Source organism: Solenopsis invicta, chromosome 10 (genome assembly GCF_016802725.1).
Source record: "Solenopsis invicta isolate M01_SB chromosome 10, UNIL_Sinv_3.0, whole genome shotgun sequence".
NCBI classification, from domain to species: domain Eukaryota; kingdom Metazoa; phylum Arthropoda; class Insecta; order Hymenoptera; family Formicidae; genus Solenopsis; species Solenopsis invicta.
Window position 1 is genome coordinate 10,143,268 of NC_052673.1, and position 16,924 is coordinate 10,160,191.

The 16,924-nt window shown below is 32.2% G+C and overlaps 1 protein-coding gene across 1 annotated transcript; it reads right to left on the reverse strand.

Moving 5' to 3' along the window:
- Nucleotides 1-126: 126 nt before the first annotated feature.
- Nucleotides 127-16,808, reverse strand: LOC105195053. The gene is made up of 5 exons (XM_011160269.3): nucleotides 13,889-16,808; nucleotides 12,688-12,898; nucleotides 8,001-8,455; nucleotides 3,880-4,177; nucleotides 127-2,411 (listed from the first exon to the last, which is right to left on the reverse strand). Exons 1-5 carry the CDS (start codon nucleotides 14,029-14,031, stop codon nucleotides 2,133-2,135), a joined length of 1,386 nt encoding a protein of 461 aa, XP_011158571.2. The 5' UTR covers nucleotides 14,032-16,808; the 3' UTR covers nucleotides 127-2,132.
- Nucleotides 16,809-16,924: the final 116 nt, after the last annotated feature.

Genomic DNA, 16,924 nt, shown 5'->3' on the forward strand with positions numbered 1-16,924 from the left:
TGTTCCCTTATAATCGATGTTCTTTAAATATCGTTTCGTGAATTGTTTTTTCGCTAATTAGTCATCGATATCCCTTCGTCCGTTTTAACATCAAAATATTGTACGTCGATCACATTGCTATCATGACTACATGATACAATCTAATAATTTTTAGATAAAAAGAGAGGTACACGCGAGATTAAACTTTTATTTACAAATCGGACTCGTCTATTTTTAGAGCAGAAAAATAACAGAAGTATAGAATAACTACGTTCATTTCCAAGAGCAAAAAAGTTTTTATTCTTTTGTGTATAGTATTCGCAAATATTAATAGGTACACGTTATTGGCTCCATCGAAAGCGGAAGAAGGCACATAGAGTATAGTGACAACAGAAAAGTCTCTTCTTGCTGTCCGATTATTTCTAGCTACTCTTCTTGCGTGCACATGTGTATTTAATTGCGTGAGATTAACTTATTAGTTATTTAAAGCCTATATTTTACGTTGTCGAATATGCGAGTGTATTTCTATCAATTCTCTTATGAGTTTCGGTTTAAAAAATATACTCTCTTTCTTTCAATAAATAAAATATCTGACAAACATTATTAAAAATAAAAATCAAATTGCACGAAACCAAATTAAAACTTTCTGGTCTAGTTATTTATCTCGAAAAGGTTATATATTATTTTCTTTCAGCAAAAGTAAAAAAGATGCATTTTTTCATTAAAAATACAAAATGAACTTAATAATTAAAATAAAGGTTAATCTCATGGCGTTATTTTAATTTCTTATTATAAAGTTTTGTATTATAAATTTCTAATTAACACATACTCGTCAATTGTGTTAAATATTCTGAATAGTTATTATACGACGGATCATATTTTTGATTGACTTGAAACACACGCTGACACGAAACTGGCACGAAAATTGAGGCAATATCAATTACCACGAATATTTAAATGTCTCGTTGAAAGCATGTTGTAAACATATTTTTGTATTTACATCAGCAAGGCACTGTATACACATATATTTACGCATCGCAGGTATATGTAATATACAATGTCCTATACAACTATAATTTACTCATAGGCAGTCGTAGTACTCGGGTTCGCGTATCAGACATTGGAAATCGCATTATGTGTTTTCACCAGCGGTATTAGATGTATCTAATCACAATAATACGGAGTTAATTACAGTGTAGCACAGTAAGTGGACGTAGAAAAAATACAAATGCTGCGTTCGTTGATAACCGAATATTAAATGAGCGCTAGGTCGCCGTATCATCCTACATGCTGTTGTACATCGAAATAAGCTTGCTCACGTCGCGTTCGCGCGAAAATTGCGATTATCGCATAAAAAAAAAGGGATGTCATTCGTGAAGTGCTGCAGTGAATATCTCCATTCGTTTTATCCATTCGTTCCATCGTTTATTTCGTTTTGTCTTTGTTGATTAATGAGCTGTTTGCTTTTTCTTTAGTCGTACAAGTTGCGCAAAGACAGTTGTTTAATACCACCGTTGTCAGGTACCATTTGTTAAAACACGGCGGTATTAAAACAATCGTATATGTACGGCAATGAAAATTTTTTTAATTTATTTGGAGGCAAAATCTTAATACTAATGTACCGACGATTGCATGATGCCAGTGTCAATCCGTTTGTCTTGCGCGCAAACAAAGTAATGGCGATACATCGAAGGCAACAGTGAGCGTATAAATGTGACGTAATGTCCGATGTAGTATAATTAGAGAGTCAATAATAATATTAACTTGGACCCCCCTTGGAAACGGGTTACTTTCGTTGAGTTTCATTGGCAGAGATCACTTGAATTTAATTCCATTTTAAGCACAGTGATCAATCACGTCATTGCAACGTCCATTGCGAGTTAAGTTATTGTAACTGTAGAAAAATTGATTATGGTATACCTCATTCCGGAAGACGACGTTAATGTTCGTTCGAGAACTTTAACTTTGTTATTTGGACATTTCGGGTTTCATCATTGGTTTTCTTCCTTTCTCATTGGATGGATCTATTCGATATGACGATCCTTCAAAAGATATCGCGTTTTTTTCTAGAGAGAATCCTCAGCCTCGTCCATGTCGATCAATGGCAGCCTTTCATACCCCAGCGTATTGCCCATACCAAGCGGCTTGTACTGCTAAAGGGTCATACTTCTGATTTCGTTTTCATTAGCCTGACTCTGAGTCGCGGAGGACGTCGCCTCAACGAGTCCTTCGTCCTCGTCCTCGATCTCTTGCTGATCAACGCAATATCTGCATCGCATTTTTGCGTCGTCTCCCACCTGCACCGATCGCGAAATGATAATCAGGGTGATCACGCTGATGATGAAAAGTCCAGCCGGCACGATAACAGCGATCAACAACTGGATTCGCGTCTTCTTCAGATCGAAACGTGCAACCACGAAGAACGAGTCATTCTGCGTAATATGTACCACACAAATAAAAATTGCACACATTACCAATTATTAGTGCTTTACGAATATATAGGTAGAAACAAAATCAACGGTAGTTACTTTGAAAAAATTCTAATTTTTTTCTATTAATTTAATTGCATGCTATCTTTATCTTAGTGTTCGAATCAAAACCATTTTTTATAATTGTTTAAAACACAAAATCGAGATGACGTAATATTGTCTTTAAAAAAATCAATTTTCCGTGAAAAATATGGTTTTGCGTATTGAATGTACTTGTTATTAATACGCACAATTGAATAATAACTAGTTAAAGAATTAAAAGTTAATAATGAAATAAAAAAGTTGATAACTTTATTTTACTTTCTTATGAGTTACTTTTTAACTTTAGTTATTTTTAAAACACAAATTTTAATTTATTAATTCTTTCTCAAATTTAAAATGTACTTATTACTTAAAACAAAATAAAAAAAATATATATACTTGTTTCCATATAAAAAACAATAATTATAAATAAAATATAAAAATTTTATTATATAATAATAAAATATAAATAATATTTTTTATATAAAGAAAAACATCAAGTTTTGCCCAAATTTTTTAACCAAAAAATAAAATTTGAAAAAAATATTTAAAATAAAGCTCTTGACACACTAGTTTCAAGTATATAGGTGTCAAAGGTGGAGCTGCTGATCACAGCTGATCTTAGCGTTATTTTACCGATTTTAATCCTCAAAAGGGCACTATGGGACATGAATCCAAGTTTAGATTAGTTATCAGAAGCGAGATAAACTCGCAGATAGCGCACAATGCCCTTTTAGGGATTAAAATCGACAAATAACGGTAAGGTCAGCTGTTGTTCTTTAGTATCATTGGTTTAAAAAAAATGGATCCTAACCTGAATCTATTTTGATACCTACATATTTGGAATTAGTGTATTGAAAGTTTTGAATATTATTTCAAATTTTATTTTTTCGTTGAAATGTTTCGGCGGAACCATCTATGAGTTGTTGTGATCTTTCTTTCTATTATTATTTTATATAAACTTAATTTACAAATATTATATACAACAAATTAAATTTAATTAATTTACAAATAAAATATTACAAATTTGCCTAGAAATCCATATTATTTTGTTATTTATAGTAATCTAATTTTTAAAAAATTACAATGTTTTAATTAAATATAATTATAATATAATGCTTTATAAAATTAATTTTTTATTTAACTTAACTTTAATGCAACTTCTAACTGAATTAATTTTTCGTGCAATTTTAATTAAATGTAACTAAACTAATTTTATGAAACTTTAACTTAATTTAGTTACTAAAAAATAGTAATTTATTTGATCTTACTAATACGTAATATATTTTTTTTTACTTAAATATCATGATTGCCATTGAAAAAAGAAATCTTGAGCTAAAATCCTCTCAATCCTCATTCGCCAAACATCTTTTGATAGAAAAGATCTTACCTTGTTGTAAAAGCAGGGGTATCTACTCTGCGCGGTCTGATTGTCACCGTCGCGACCATGGGTGAGTTGGAATTGTCTGCACTCACCCCTCAAAGTGTTGACACAACGGTCGATATTGATGTACAATCGCGAACTATTGTAGATTGTCAGAGATTGCTGTGCCGGAACATAGGCGTTTGTGGGGTCCACAGGATTCTGTAGGCTTTTCTCGTAAATTGTCAGGAAGCTCGTAAAGTTAATGGATGGTTCTAGGACTGGAATCCCGCCCAACAACGTGCCGTTCACGCAGTCCTCCGTACTGTGAATGTCAATAGGGATGACAACGGTATAACGCATATTGGTACCTTAACAATCTCATTGGATAAAACATAAAAAAGAAAATGATAAAGACGAGGGAGATGATAGAAATAAAATTATAAGCAAAATTGATATCTAATAATACCAAAATATTCTGTATATTTGTGATATTATCTTTTATGATTTAAATACACCTTTTAATGAAATTAAAATCTAATAATGCCAAAAATTCTGTATAGATAAAGTTTAAAAAAATAAATGTTTTTCACGTACATTATGAATGAAGCACTGCAATTTTGTACACTTTTTATATAAAAAAGCGTTACTACATGTACACGTTTAAAATTTTAATGAATTAATATTCGTAAACAAGAATACGAATTAAAGTTAAATGTTTTCTAGGCAGCTCTATTGGGGTCAATTACTTCACGCAAAGACCTATGTCGTTTCTATACGCGCTTTCTTACAGGCTAGTATAGGGTATTTCCATAGCAACCATTGATCCCGCAATTCGGGGAGTTTGGTTCACCCCAATATTTTAGTTTTTCTTTCACTGTCATTGGCATGCTTATCCTTTTCTAGTTCCTGTCAATTTAATAAAGTTTCAATCTTTTGATTTAATAAAAATAGTGAGAAATAGATTTGTACTTGATAACATTCTATAAACAAATATCAAATACATTTTTTGTGATAAAAAAATCGGGCAAAAATATTTTCTTTATTCTATCATTTAACAAAATTCCAATGTTGTTTATTCAGCAACAGCAATTCGATTTTTGAGTGTCTCATGTCTGTTGAATCTGTTCTCATTTTCTATATACAAAGACGTTCAAAGACGCGGTAAAGCTAACGAATTTAATCTAGTTAATCTGTTAACAGCAAAAAAAGATCTTATTGAAAAATTTGTATAAAAATTTAATAACATAAAATTTAAACATTTTACAAAATTTTAAACACTTTAAAAATGAATACAAAAATTTAATTTAATTTAATTTAAATTTATGTAAATAAAATTTATTTGCAATTTGTATAAAATATTAACATTTCTTTGTGTTGCAATATTTCGTTATATCATCTTAAGGGCAAATAGTGGGTTAAAAATTTTGAAATAAATTAGTTTTTTAATTTTTTACATTTTTTTTAAATATCAAGTTTTCTAAAATATGTAGAATATGTAAATTAAATTTTTATTAAATACGGTAAAAATTAACGAAATTACAGATTTTTAAGTGTGTGTTGCGAAATTTCCTACACATTAATAAATGATTTATACCCTTGGATAATGCTTTAAAATAAAATTGTTTTTCATTTTTTTCATGGTATATTCCAAATGATATTGGCTTGTCTTATTATTTTTTCTAGATTCTTAATTGAACCAAGAAGTGTACCGAACTTGTAATGTCATCATCAGTAATAATCTGTAAATAATAACTTAACCATTTCCCGATGAAAATTTTTCTCTAAACTTTTATACAAATTGAAACATTTTTTTAGAAATATCTACATCTTTTCTCAGAATTTTGCATATATATATGAATTTCAAAATATTCTAAAATAAAATATCTAAATAATTTTTTTAAAAAGTTATAAAATTATACACAAATTCCGAAAATTTTTTGAAAAATTATATAGAAAATTCTAAAAAAAAGTTTTTACCTGGATTATAAAATAATTTTGCATCATTTTTTCCATACAATTGTATAACTTTTTAGAAAATTTCTTAAATTTTTTTATCTTAAAATATTTCAAAATTTATATATGATTCGAAGTCTGTAAATAAAGTAATAAGACTAATTTTTTTCTAACAATGTATTTATTTAAAAGTCTTGTTTATTTCCTTCCAAATAGTACTCTTGGGAGGCCGTACACCGCTGTAGACGTCATTCTTACTTTTTATAATAGTGTCTGAACTCGTTGAATGAAATGGTTTTCAGTTTGTCGGTTATGGCCTTTTCAATATTTTCTACCAACGTTTCTCAATGACGTCCTTTGAGGCTTCTTTAATTTCAGGAATAGAAAAAGGTCACACGGACTTAGATCAGGGAAGTAGGGAAGCCGTGGGACCACAGGAATATATTTTTTTGTTAAAAATTCTCTTACAGACAATATTGTGTAGCAGGGAGCATTATCGCAATGAAGCATTTAATCCTTAGCAATGTTTTTTTTTTTTCATTTTTTTTTAATGTTTAGTACCGTTTATCCTAAGTTTCACACAAAACTTGATTGCACATCTTTGCTCAAAATTTTGAGTCTCTATTTTTGTAGCACATACAAAAAAAGTGTTTTGCAAAGCCTACACCAAAATTAATATTGCTAAATCGTGCGGTACGCAGTCAATTTCACTACTTTACAGACCTCATATATGAATAATTCTGAGAAAAAAATGTAGAATTTCTCTATATTTTTAAAAAGTGTTTCAATTTATACAAAAATTCAGAAAAAAATTTTTATTAGAGAATAATTAAGTTATTTACTTTAAGTTATTACATATGACATGAATTTAAAATACTTTGGTTTAGTTAAAAAATGATCAATATCTAAATAAAAAAAGTAAGCCAAACTAACATTGTTTGAAATATATTATTATCATAATAAGACGCTATTATTTATCATTTATTTTTAACGGTTAACTGCTAGAGAAGAGACAAGTAAGCTTTATTCCAATCGTCAGAAACATTCGCTCTTTGCGAATATTCTTTGAACACGTTTTTTCCTTCAAAACAGATTTTCGAAATTACGATATCTTAAAAACTATTTAATCGATTTTGTTAAAATTTTTACAAATTTCATTATTTCATTTTCATTATTTCTGTTTGAAAATAGATTTGATTACTAATAAAAATAATGTAGATAGTAAAAATGAAAATTACTGGCATTGCGTTTTGTTTCTTCGAGATTCTGCGTTACGTGCATACTGTCTCTGTTAAATGCCCTACTCGGTTGTTGACCGCGCACGGTCCCGTAAGATAGGCAACACGCCACGCGCTGTCTGGGCCGGCCTCCCCACTCTTCTCGGTCGCTTGGTCATTTAACTTGCCGGAGGCGCACCTGACCGACGAGGTGCACGTGCGCCTCGAGCAAGTTGAATGACCGAGCGGCCGAGGAGAGTGGGGAGGCCGGCCCAGACGGCACGCGGCATTCCGTCTATCTCTCGGGGCCGTGCGCGGTCAATAACCCGAGTGGGGCATTTAATAGAGACGGCGTGCAGTTTCTCTCGCTGCGCGCGACTACCGTCTCTTGATCAACGACTTTTAGGGAGATCTTACATCGCGCTGCATTACAAATTCTCGTAACTTATTCGCAGTTGAGTAATTAAAAAATTAAAAGTTAAATAATAAAGTTAATAACTTTTAACTTAACTTAGTTAATTTTTTATGATTTAATTTTTAACTTTAACTAGTTATTTTTGAAACACATAAACTTTAATTCATTAGCTTTTTGCCAAAGTTAAAAATTTATTTGTATAAAAAAGGTTATAAAAAAAAATTTTTTTAAAAGGGAAAAACAAAGAAAAAAAATGAGGTTAGATATAAAAAAGAAAAGTAATAAACTAATGAAAAATGAAAGAAAAAGGAAGAAAAAAGTTTTTAACAATATTTTGATTATCTATCCTTTGTTTCGTAACTGTTGTTTCAATGAAGTGAGATTTTAATAGAATAAATATTTGCGCACTTATACCCGCGCTGACTCTCATTAGCCTTTTTGACGAGATTTAATTATTTGAAATTTTGAGAGTCCTTCGTTAACTCCAATCTTAATAGAATAAGTTTGAATAAAATGGAAAATTTGACGCAATAAGACTTTCATATATTAATATTCATTACCTGATGACATTGCTATCCTTCGTTACGGCAAAACAGCTCGTGACGATACTACCGTTCTTCTCGTCCCAGATTTTAACAGGCTTGTTCAATCTGATACCAGGCAGACTACCGTTCGCTCTATTTAAGGCCATACCACGGGAGCACCTGGCTGATATAACATTGTCGTCTTGCATTAGATACACGTTGACATCGCTAGTGGAAATGTTTGGGCAGTATCGGTCGCAACTAAAGTGGTTCTTAATTTTCGTGCATCTGGAGTGTTGACAGCTGAAGTAGCCGTTCAGTTTCATGTTATCTTTGTCGCTATCAACGACGATGCCGTCAGCCTTGTGATGACAGAGCATCAGTTCGCTCATGTTTGAGCAATGTCCGAGGCTACAGTTGAACACCCCCGTCAACATGTTGCACTCGCTGCCGTTGTTACAATTGTATCTTTTCATGCTTCCCATGTTCACCTATAGATAAACCTCGTTTTAAACTCATACGTAATCTCGTTATTAATTATATAAGGTAAGTGTACTCTATGTGGCCTGGTATCCAATATGGCCTACTTGCTATTTTGAAGCAATTACGTGATGAATTAAACAAATAACGCTAGTATATCGTACAAACTGTCAATGTAACTTGTTTGCAATAATTACTACTTAGATGGTATATTCTGTTGTTGATAGTGAGATCAAAAGTAGAATCTTTTTGATTATGTTTCACATGCTCTAATATTTCGTGGAAAAGTTACTGCTTTCTATAATTATCAAATATTGATTATTAATTTCCTCAGTTCATGTCTTATTGTAGTTCTGTATTTATACTTTACAAGTAATTCATTGTATTTCATTTATATTTTCTTCATAACATTCTATTTATAACCAAAGAAAGAAACCTCTTTGTAAGATAGAACTAGTATGGCTTAGATCAATAATGAGTACACACACATTAATTGTTTCTTCAATACTTTAGATTATAAATTTTAATTCATCTACTAAATTCCAATTCATAAGCCATGTTTTTAAGAGGATAAAGTTAAGATAAGTCAATTGTTTAGTTAAAAGATTGTTAAGGAAAATAATTTTTTGTGTACACTTATTAACATATCAATATAAATAAGCATGTCAATATGTTAATAAACTTATAAATGTAACATTGAATCACTTTATTATCTATTTTTTTAATACTTTTTATAAAAAAAGAGGAAAACATGTAACAAGGCCACATTGCGTATATATGCATTCAATACGACTCTAAATAGCACATATTTTTTAATCTTTACTGCACCGACGTAAACATTTGAAATTGTTCTATATTTTAATATAATGTTTAGAAATGTTTCCCACTTTGAATCCGATCGACAGTTTTTACTTTTACATCAAAAAATTAGAAAAAATAGAAAAGCTTAGGTAGGCCACATATGGTACAGTTACCTTGTATTAAACATATATATCGATATGCTACAGTTACTCTCAATAAAATTGTGATTCTAATCGGTTACAACTTTTTTATTTGCAATTAAAATTATTCTCATCAAATGTAATTTCTGAAACCTCGGATAATTTAACAATTCTCAAATTAATTTTATTTATAAGATAAAATTTACATGGGATTATCTAAACATAAAGTTTTCAATCACTTATAATGCTAATATTTAATAAACGAGTTTTTTTTATCTTTTCTATCTTACTCATTAATTTCATTCTCCTATTGCATAATCGCTGTGTGAGAAATAAATAAAACTTTTTCTTCCGATGCGTTTGTAATTCTATTATGTAAAATTAATATAAAATATTTAAAAAATGTAAGAATACCATTGTTTAATTAGGACAAGTAACCAATTAGGAAAATTACTGTACGATTTATGGACGCTTGTCTGGCGTCGTCATCTAGGCGACTATAAAGGCTCCGTCGTGTATACTTTGCTTGTACGGTATATTACCCTTTCTCATCAACACCATTAATTAAATCGCATTACTTTCAGAAAGTTTCAGGCCTGTTGGCAAAGCATTAGCGGTCGACGTACACTGTAATACCGTGTGCCTAAATATTCATATTCATAGGGCACTCCCTTGGGGATAACTCGATCCTCCCAACTCGTTACGCCTGCTTTAGATTGGGATGATGAATACTGGTTATTTTTAGTTTTTATGTGTTCTACGTGGAACTGTAACTTAAAATTTTTTGATTGTCGCGAACGCCAACTTTTCCCTGATTATTCAAATGTTGTGCAAAAATTGTGATATGCATTTCAATTGCATTTAAATGAAAGTTTTGATTATATAATTTGATTAAATTTTGATTATATAATAATTGATTATATAATGATTATTACGAGCTGAAGCTATCTAAATTTAAAAACTGAAGGTGTCTTACGTTTATTGGTTTTTTTTCCTAATCAACGATAAAAAGTTATCGCGAACATCTGAAGTTTGATCTTAAAACTGCAAAGCCGAAAATAACGAAAAATCTAATTTATAATGATTTTGCCGCGAAAACGACTATATTTTGCTGCATTTTTAAATAAATCACTTTTAAACGAGTAAGTAGATCTCATTTGAATTTTGGCATAAATATTTATTAGAGTTTTATTAGTATATGTAAAAATTTTGATTTAATTTGTAATATTACTTTCCCATTAAGTTTGCAAATAAAAACTATAAAATGAGATTTTATATAAGACTCAAGAGTGTGAAGAAAAAATTAAATAACTTTTAAATCAATAAACGAATAGTTCTCTTTTACACAAATACTCCAACGTAATAATAAAACAATTTGTGAAATTTTTATATTTTTAGTAGATAATGTTTCGAGATATGACATGCATCTTTTGGACAAAAATATATTGAATAATTTTATTTTATAAATAATTTACGTTTTTTAAATTAAAACAATCGTAATTCGTAAAAAAATTTTATGAAAAGTAATTAAATAGTGTAAATATCAACTTTTTTTATCACAAAATTTTTCACGTTCTGCAGAATATAATAGTCGTACGCAAACTTTTTGATTTGCGAACGTTGTTTACAAAATGGGTGAGTTGTTTGTAACAGCTTATCGTCACTCCGCTCTACCGTATCTGTTTTTATGAGCACACTTTCATAACGTTTGCTGCATAATCGCATTTGACAATGAAAAAGCGGTCAATATTAGTCGTCGGGACAGAAGGAAGCTTTTCTTTAAAAAGTTCTCTCTGATCGATGACGCTATAATGCTGCGCGTATCGCACGCAATGGATTTTATAATGGCATTTTTTCTTCGTGAATATTGCAAGTGGTTTGCCCTTTCAACAGACTGAAAACATCGCAACTGTAATCGAATACCTCGATGGTTGATGGATCGTTATGTAGAGGAGATGATAACTTGAGATGAGATAGAAATTGAAGCAAGGCAAGGCAAAAAACGAAATGTAATTTTCATATTTTCTAAAAAAAAAATCTATATTAAAAAGTCTTTCGTATATAAATTATAAATAAAATCCTACGAAGATTGCAAAGCTGACAGGTATTGATGGATAGTATTGCGCATTTCTTCTCCGATAATCTTATCGAGGTGACTGGTATAACGTCGACATTATATTTTAACATAAATTACAATCAACGTTGTCAAGGATAAAGTCAAAGGAGCAGAATGAAGACTTGATCTTTAAGTAAGTGGTAGCTTTTAATATATAAAGCGAACTGTTGCTCGAGCTTAAATATCTAAGCTACGAATTCAAGGAACCATTACTAATAATGAAAACAGTTCCAAATAACGCGATGTCTCGCTGCATTTTATTCCGAATGCAATTTGAGTTTTTCTCATTTCTGCATTGGCGTTTCGCGGCACAGCGAAGAAATTGGAGCCTACGGTCTGCTTCACTAAAAGTGTAATATCCCCAAGAGATGGAAACCTACGCCCACTGGAAGGCATCCGTTCGTGTGGGAGCAGTTACGATCGTGCTTGGTTGGAAATGTACTGTGAAATAAAGTGATCGGAATCCGAAAGGTAAACGTACGTTTTGGCCGTCCGAGAAGAACCTTCATATTACATCAAGTGGAAGAAGTTTTAGGGAAAGATCATGTCAGTGAGGTATACGAACGAGAAGCTCATTATTGTCTTAACCCAAGAAAGCTTTGTTAAAGATTCCCGAGTTGATTGGGTAATTGTCCGAGATTGAAACTGTTCGTGTCTAACGAGAGAACAAGGAGATCGTAAAATTTTAATATTAAATTTTCCACTGTAAATGTTCTATGCCTGCGGAGATCGTGTCAAACTCGTTATTGGCAGTCTCTCTGATTTCTTCGTTAATTTCAAATATCTTTTTTTAAAAACAATCAAATTACTAATTTATATTAAAAAATTAATCACGATTAATTTAATATTTAAAGAAACAAATTAAGAAACTTTTTTTCTCAATTGTTTTCCATTTTTTTTTCCATAAAGAAATCAAAATCCATAGAATTCTATATCTTGCAGTACTTTAAATGCAATTTATATAAATATTCTAAGAACGCAAATTATTATCTATATTTAAACCTTCATCTTCAATAGTTTATTAATTCCATATTTGTAATTTATGATATGCTTGCTCCATATTTGCTCATAACGTAAGTTTCAAAGAACTTTCCAAATAGTTCTAACAACATTCAAACTATAAGAAAATTAGGTTTTCAAGTACAAAGTAAGGAAAACTGCGGCGAAGTTGCATCGCTCTACGCACCTTAGGGCACGCGATAGTGCTGAACTTGGTGCAATTTTCGAAAATCACGTCGGTGCCGTTACGTCTCACGGTCGCGTGATACTGGGGACAAAAGCCGCTCGTCTTCGTCAAACACCACTCGCCGCAACTCGCCCAGCCGCAATTATTCACCATCGAAGCGTTAACGGTTTGGCACATCACCGGTTCCGGCTCGATGCCAATGTGGAAAGCTCTGAAATTACGCCGACATCGTTAACGCGCCTTTCTGATTAACCCGCTTCTGCGGCAAATATTTCTCCGCGGTTTTGCCTCAAATAATATTCCTGATTTGAATAACGTATCAATTTCTTTTTAATTATGCTACACGTCAATCAAACACAATCTTCTGTAAGAAAATTGCGAGGTGGAACAAATTCTTTGGATAGATGTACTGAGAGGAAAAAAATTATTTTAATTACCATAATTTAACTGTAATTCAGTAGTCATTTTTAGTGACAACTATAAATTTATAGTTGTTTTAATTTATACTTGTTTAAATTATTTATGTATTTGAGTTAAATACACAGATACTTTAACTGAAGAAATTTAATCAAGCTGAAAAATTTAGTCTATTTAACAACTTTTTCCTCAATGTACGTAAATGGTAAACAAATATTTAAAAAATAAATATATTTGATTTAATTATAATTGTATTTATTAAAAATGTTTATTTTACTTTTACTCTTCAATTTTGATATTTTACTATATACCGAAAAGAAAAAAGTCGTTAACTAAATTTTTTAATTTGATTAAATTCTTTCAGTTCAAATATTTATATATGTGACTTAAATACATAAATACTTAAACTAAAGAAATTCAATCAAATTGAAACATTTTATCAAATCAACAACTTTCTTCTTTAATGTATTAATATTTAAAATTATTATCATAATTTATAATAAAATTTCTTTGTAACTGATAGAATTATAAACATAATTATTATTACTAATAATGTTAATGATAACATATAATATTATTATTACATTATTATTAACGTAGCAGTAATATCTATAAAATATAGAGTTTTTAACCATAAATATTTTATCATGCAATTATTAGTCAGAAATATTAAACACTTTTCTCTCAATATATTATAAAAACGAATAATTTATTAATTAAATAAATCTAAAAAAAAATTATACACTAATTTATAATTTTATATTATAATTATATCGTTTTTTACCTATACGACGGCGCGTAGACCGCCACGCCGAGGTAAACCAAAGCCACGCAACTGATGACAAAGGTGAACTGGAAGAAGCATATACTGCCACAAATTCTACGGTCTTGTTCCGGTATCATACGGCGCTTCTGTTTTCGGCCCATTGCGTGACGTTCTGCAATTCTTCCTAATGCTTCCTTAATACTTTCAAAATCTTCTATTGAATTTCTCCCGTTTAAATCTCATAGACTTAATTCCACGTCGTAGATATTTATTTATTTATTTATGGACAAACGTGATCCAGAAGACGGATATTTCCAGCACAACCTCGCCGAAAAATTATTACGCTCGTTGGAGTTTCGACCTTTATTCTCTTATCGACGTTACCATCCGAAAATTAATTCTGTCCGAGCTTGATCACTCATTCTCACGTCAAATAAACTGGTGTATATTATATTTGTTTCCTCTCTCGGGACATGTGATATATAAAAAAAGAGGCAACTTTAAGTCGACATTTCATTAACTCGCAGAGCGAGCGACTATAGCAGCCTCGTTAAAGTTTAATTGTCGTTTCTCATGCGAAAAAGAGAAGAAAAAAAAAAGAAAAACAATAAACCAAGAGATCAACAGACCGCACTCGTTTCGCGCTAAGAATCGATTGCTCGCAACAGCTCCATTTTCACTTTCGTAATATTACCCGCTGGAACGTGCACGTGCGCAGGCGAAATATTTCGTTGCGAATCTCGGCTTGTTTTCCGCATACTATTTCCGTTTGGAAAGTAGAAGTTCGCGAAGTCGGTCGACAAGTGCGTGTGTATGTGCCACGACTTCCATCGATTAGATGATTTCGCTATAGCTACCATCCTCTTATGGGCACGAACGCGTCGTGACGCACGATCGTCATGCCATTTCGTCGAAAAGCAGGAGATGATATGCGGGCCTCAAATCTTTTATTTCCGTTTTCAGCGATAAAGATTGACCAGAACGAAAGAAGCGTTCATTAAAAATTACTGATCGGCCCGTTTCGAATTCAACGAAGGGCTTGTATATAACTTCTTCCTTCCCCTTCTTCTGGGAAATTAATTGATTAACGTTAACAATTCAACAATATACCGAAGATTCGTAGCTAGATCCAAGTGTGTGTCACGCGAGTGACTCATTTAGGCACATGATTCACAGTTCTGCTGAATCGCGAAGGATTGCCCCACATTTTTCGATCAGAATTTAAGCAGATGTGATCAACCGCTCGTCAATAGGGCCTACAATAAATAATAGCGAACAAGTCTTCGCTTGTATTTGCACGCCGCGGATCCTCCCCTGCCGTTCTTTCGCTAGACACGTCCGATCTGTCCGATGCACTTAGAGCAATTAGCACGTGTTAACTTCATTAGCCATGTAGTTGCGAGCGTATGCTTCGCATAGCCCAGAATTAGATGCTCGTGATCGCATTATCGCGACACTATCGAGTGGGCGCTTAAACAACTCTTTAAAAAATGCGCTATTGATCCAGATTTTCTGTGCCACCATTACCGTCGGAAATTACGTTAAAATTTGTTCCTGTCGTTCCACCGTTGTTGCCGAGACTTCGCTGCCGTATGACTTACAATTAAAAGGCCGGTTTACAATTTTTCAAAAAATGACGCTTTAACGCACCGATAAATCTTTAAATCGATACCCTTTTGTCACGCAAAGTTCTCTTCCATTGGGAGCTTTTCTTCCATTGGATATTCAGAGCATTTTAACATTTATTATTCAAACAGGAAACGGGAAGTAGTATGCCTTTGCGTTCTTTTTTTTTATAGAAGGAAAATCGATCTTGATGTTAGAGAGACGCTTCTCTGAGGGACACGTGACGATGTCTCTAATGGTTGTTCCACTTGCAAGTAACCTTGGAATAAGCGATTATCTTGTCCATAATACCTTTGGGATGCTCATTCTTGGAACGTTATTACCATAGACGTGCTATCTGATTCCGTTTATTGTTCTTAAACGTACACAAACTTTATTATATCTCGTTTTCCTTTTTTATAAAATCAATAAGTTTTTGCCCCTTTCGTGTCGAGACTGAAGCTATTGACACATCGAGAAAAATGAGTCGACTCTCGTAGGTTTATGTACATACTATCTTTCCGAATCCTTCCAAAAAAGAGCCACATGTGCAGAATATTTTTTTTTGCATTCTCGATATTCGTTGTCCGACTAAAGCGAGTATTTACTGCTCGTTCGAAGCAAGGTCCAATAAAATCCGCTTTACTTTTAAGCTGATTGCGCGTCTCAACCTTTCATCGTTGCCAAGTGCACTTTTAGATTAATCTTTTTTTCACTCGTTCATCGATTTTAAGCGGTAACCAACCGCGCTTTCTTCAAAACGAAGATGATAATAATAATAATAATTCTTCTTTACAGAAGTTTTCAACGACTTGTGCTTTACGAATGGTAAAAAATCCATGTGATGCAATGACTGTACATGTCGGTACAGCAAATCTTCATAAAATTTTGTAAAAATTTCTTGTATTTCAAAATTTCGGATAATTTTTTTCAATCATAATTGAAAAGGAACAGAATCTTTACACTATTCTCGCGATTCACTGTCGGCAGTAAAAACTTTCACCACTCTTTCATTATTCTCGTTTCATATTTTAAATTTACACTTTGTTGCTAATTATAACCGCACACACGCGACATTTGTTTACGAAGAAATTTAGTCGAGTCATTTAGTCAGGAAAATTAATTTTACACATTTAAGCGATCGGTGCGTAGCGTCTCTCGTTGGATCATCAATGCCGATCAATGACTCCGCGATCATTTCCGTTCGCGATTTACAAAATCAGTCGTCATTTCGTCGCGATCTTTTCATCCCCGAAGAAGAGATTCGCAATCACGCGCGAGATAGCCATGCGACCGACCAGCTCTGACGACTGTTTGAAAACAAGTCTGCCAGTCGGCCTTGCGGCTCGCAAGTTCTCTCGCACGGAGCTTGCGCTGTGGTATATCGCGCTCTTCATGGGGGTGGGATTCTCTTTTATGGTGGAATGCCTGAGTGAAACGACCCGCAGT

Coding starts and splice junctions, on each gene's coding strand:
- LOC105195053 (XM_011160269.3), bottom strand. CDS start 14,031: ATGGGCCGAAAACAGAAGCGCCGTATGATACCGGAACAAGACCGTAGA. Junction 8,456..12,687: donor GCACTATCGCGTGCCCTAAG/GTGCGTAGAGCG, acceptor GTTTATCTATAG/GTGAACATGGGAAGCATGAA. Junction 4,178..8,000: donor AAGGATAGCAATGTCATCAG/GTAATGAATATT, acceptor TGACATTCACAG/TACGGAGGACTGCGTGAACG.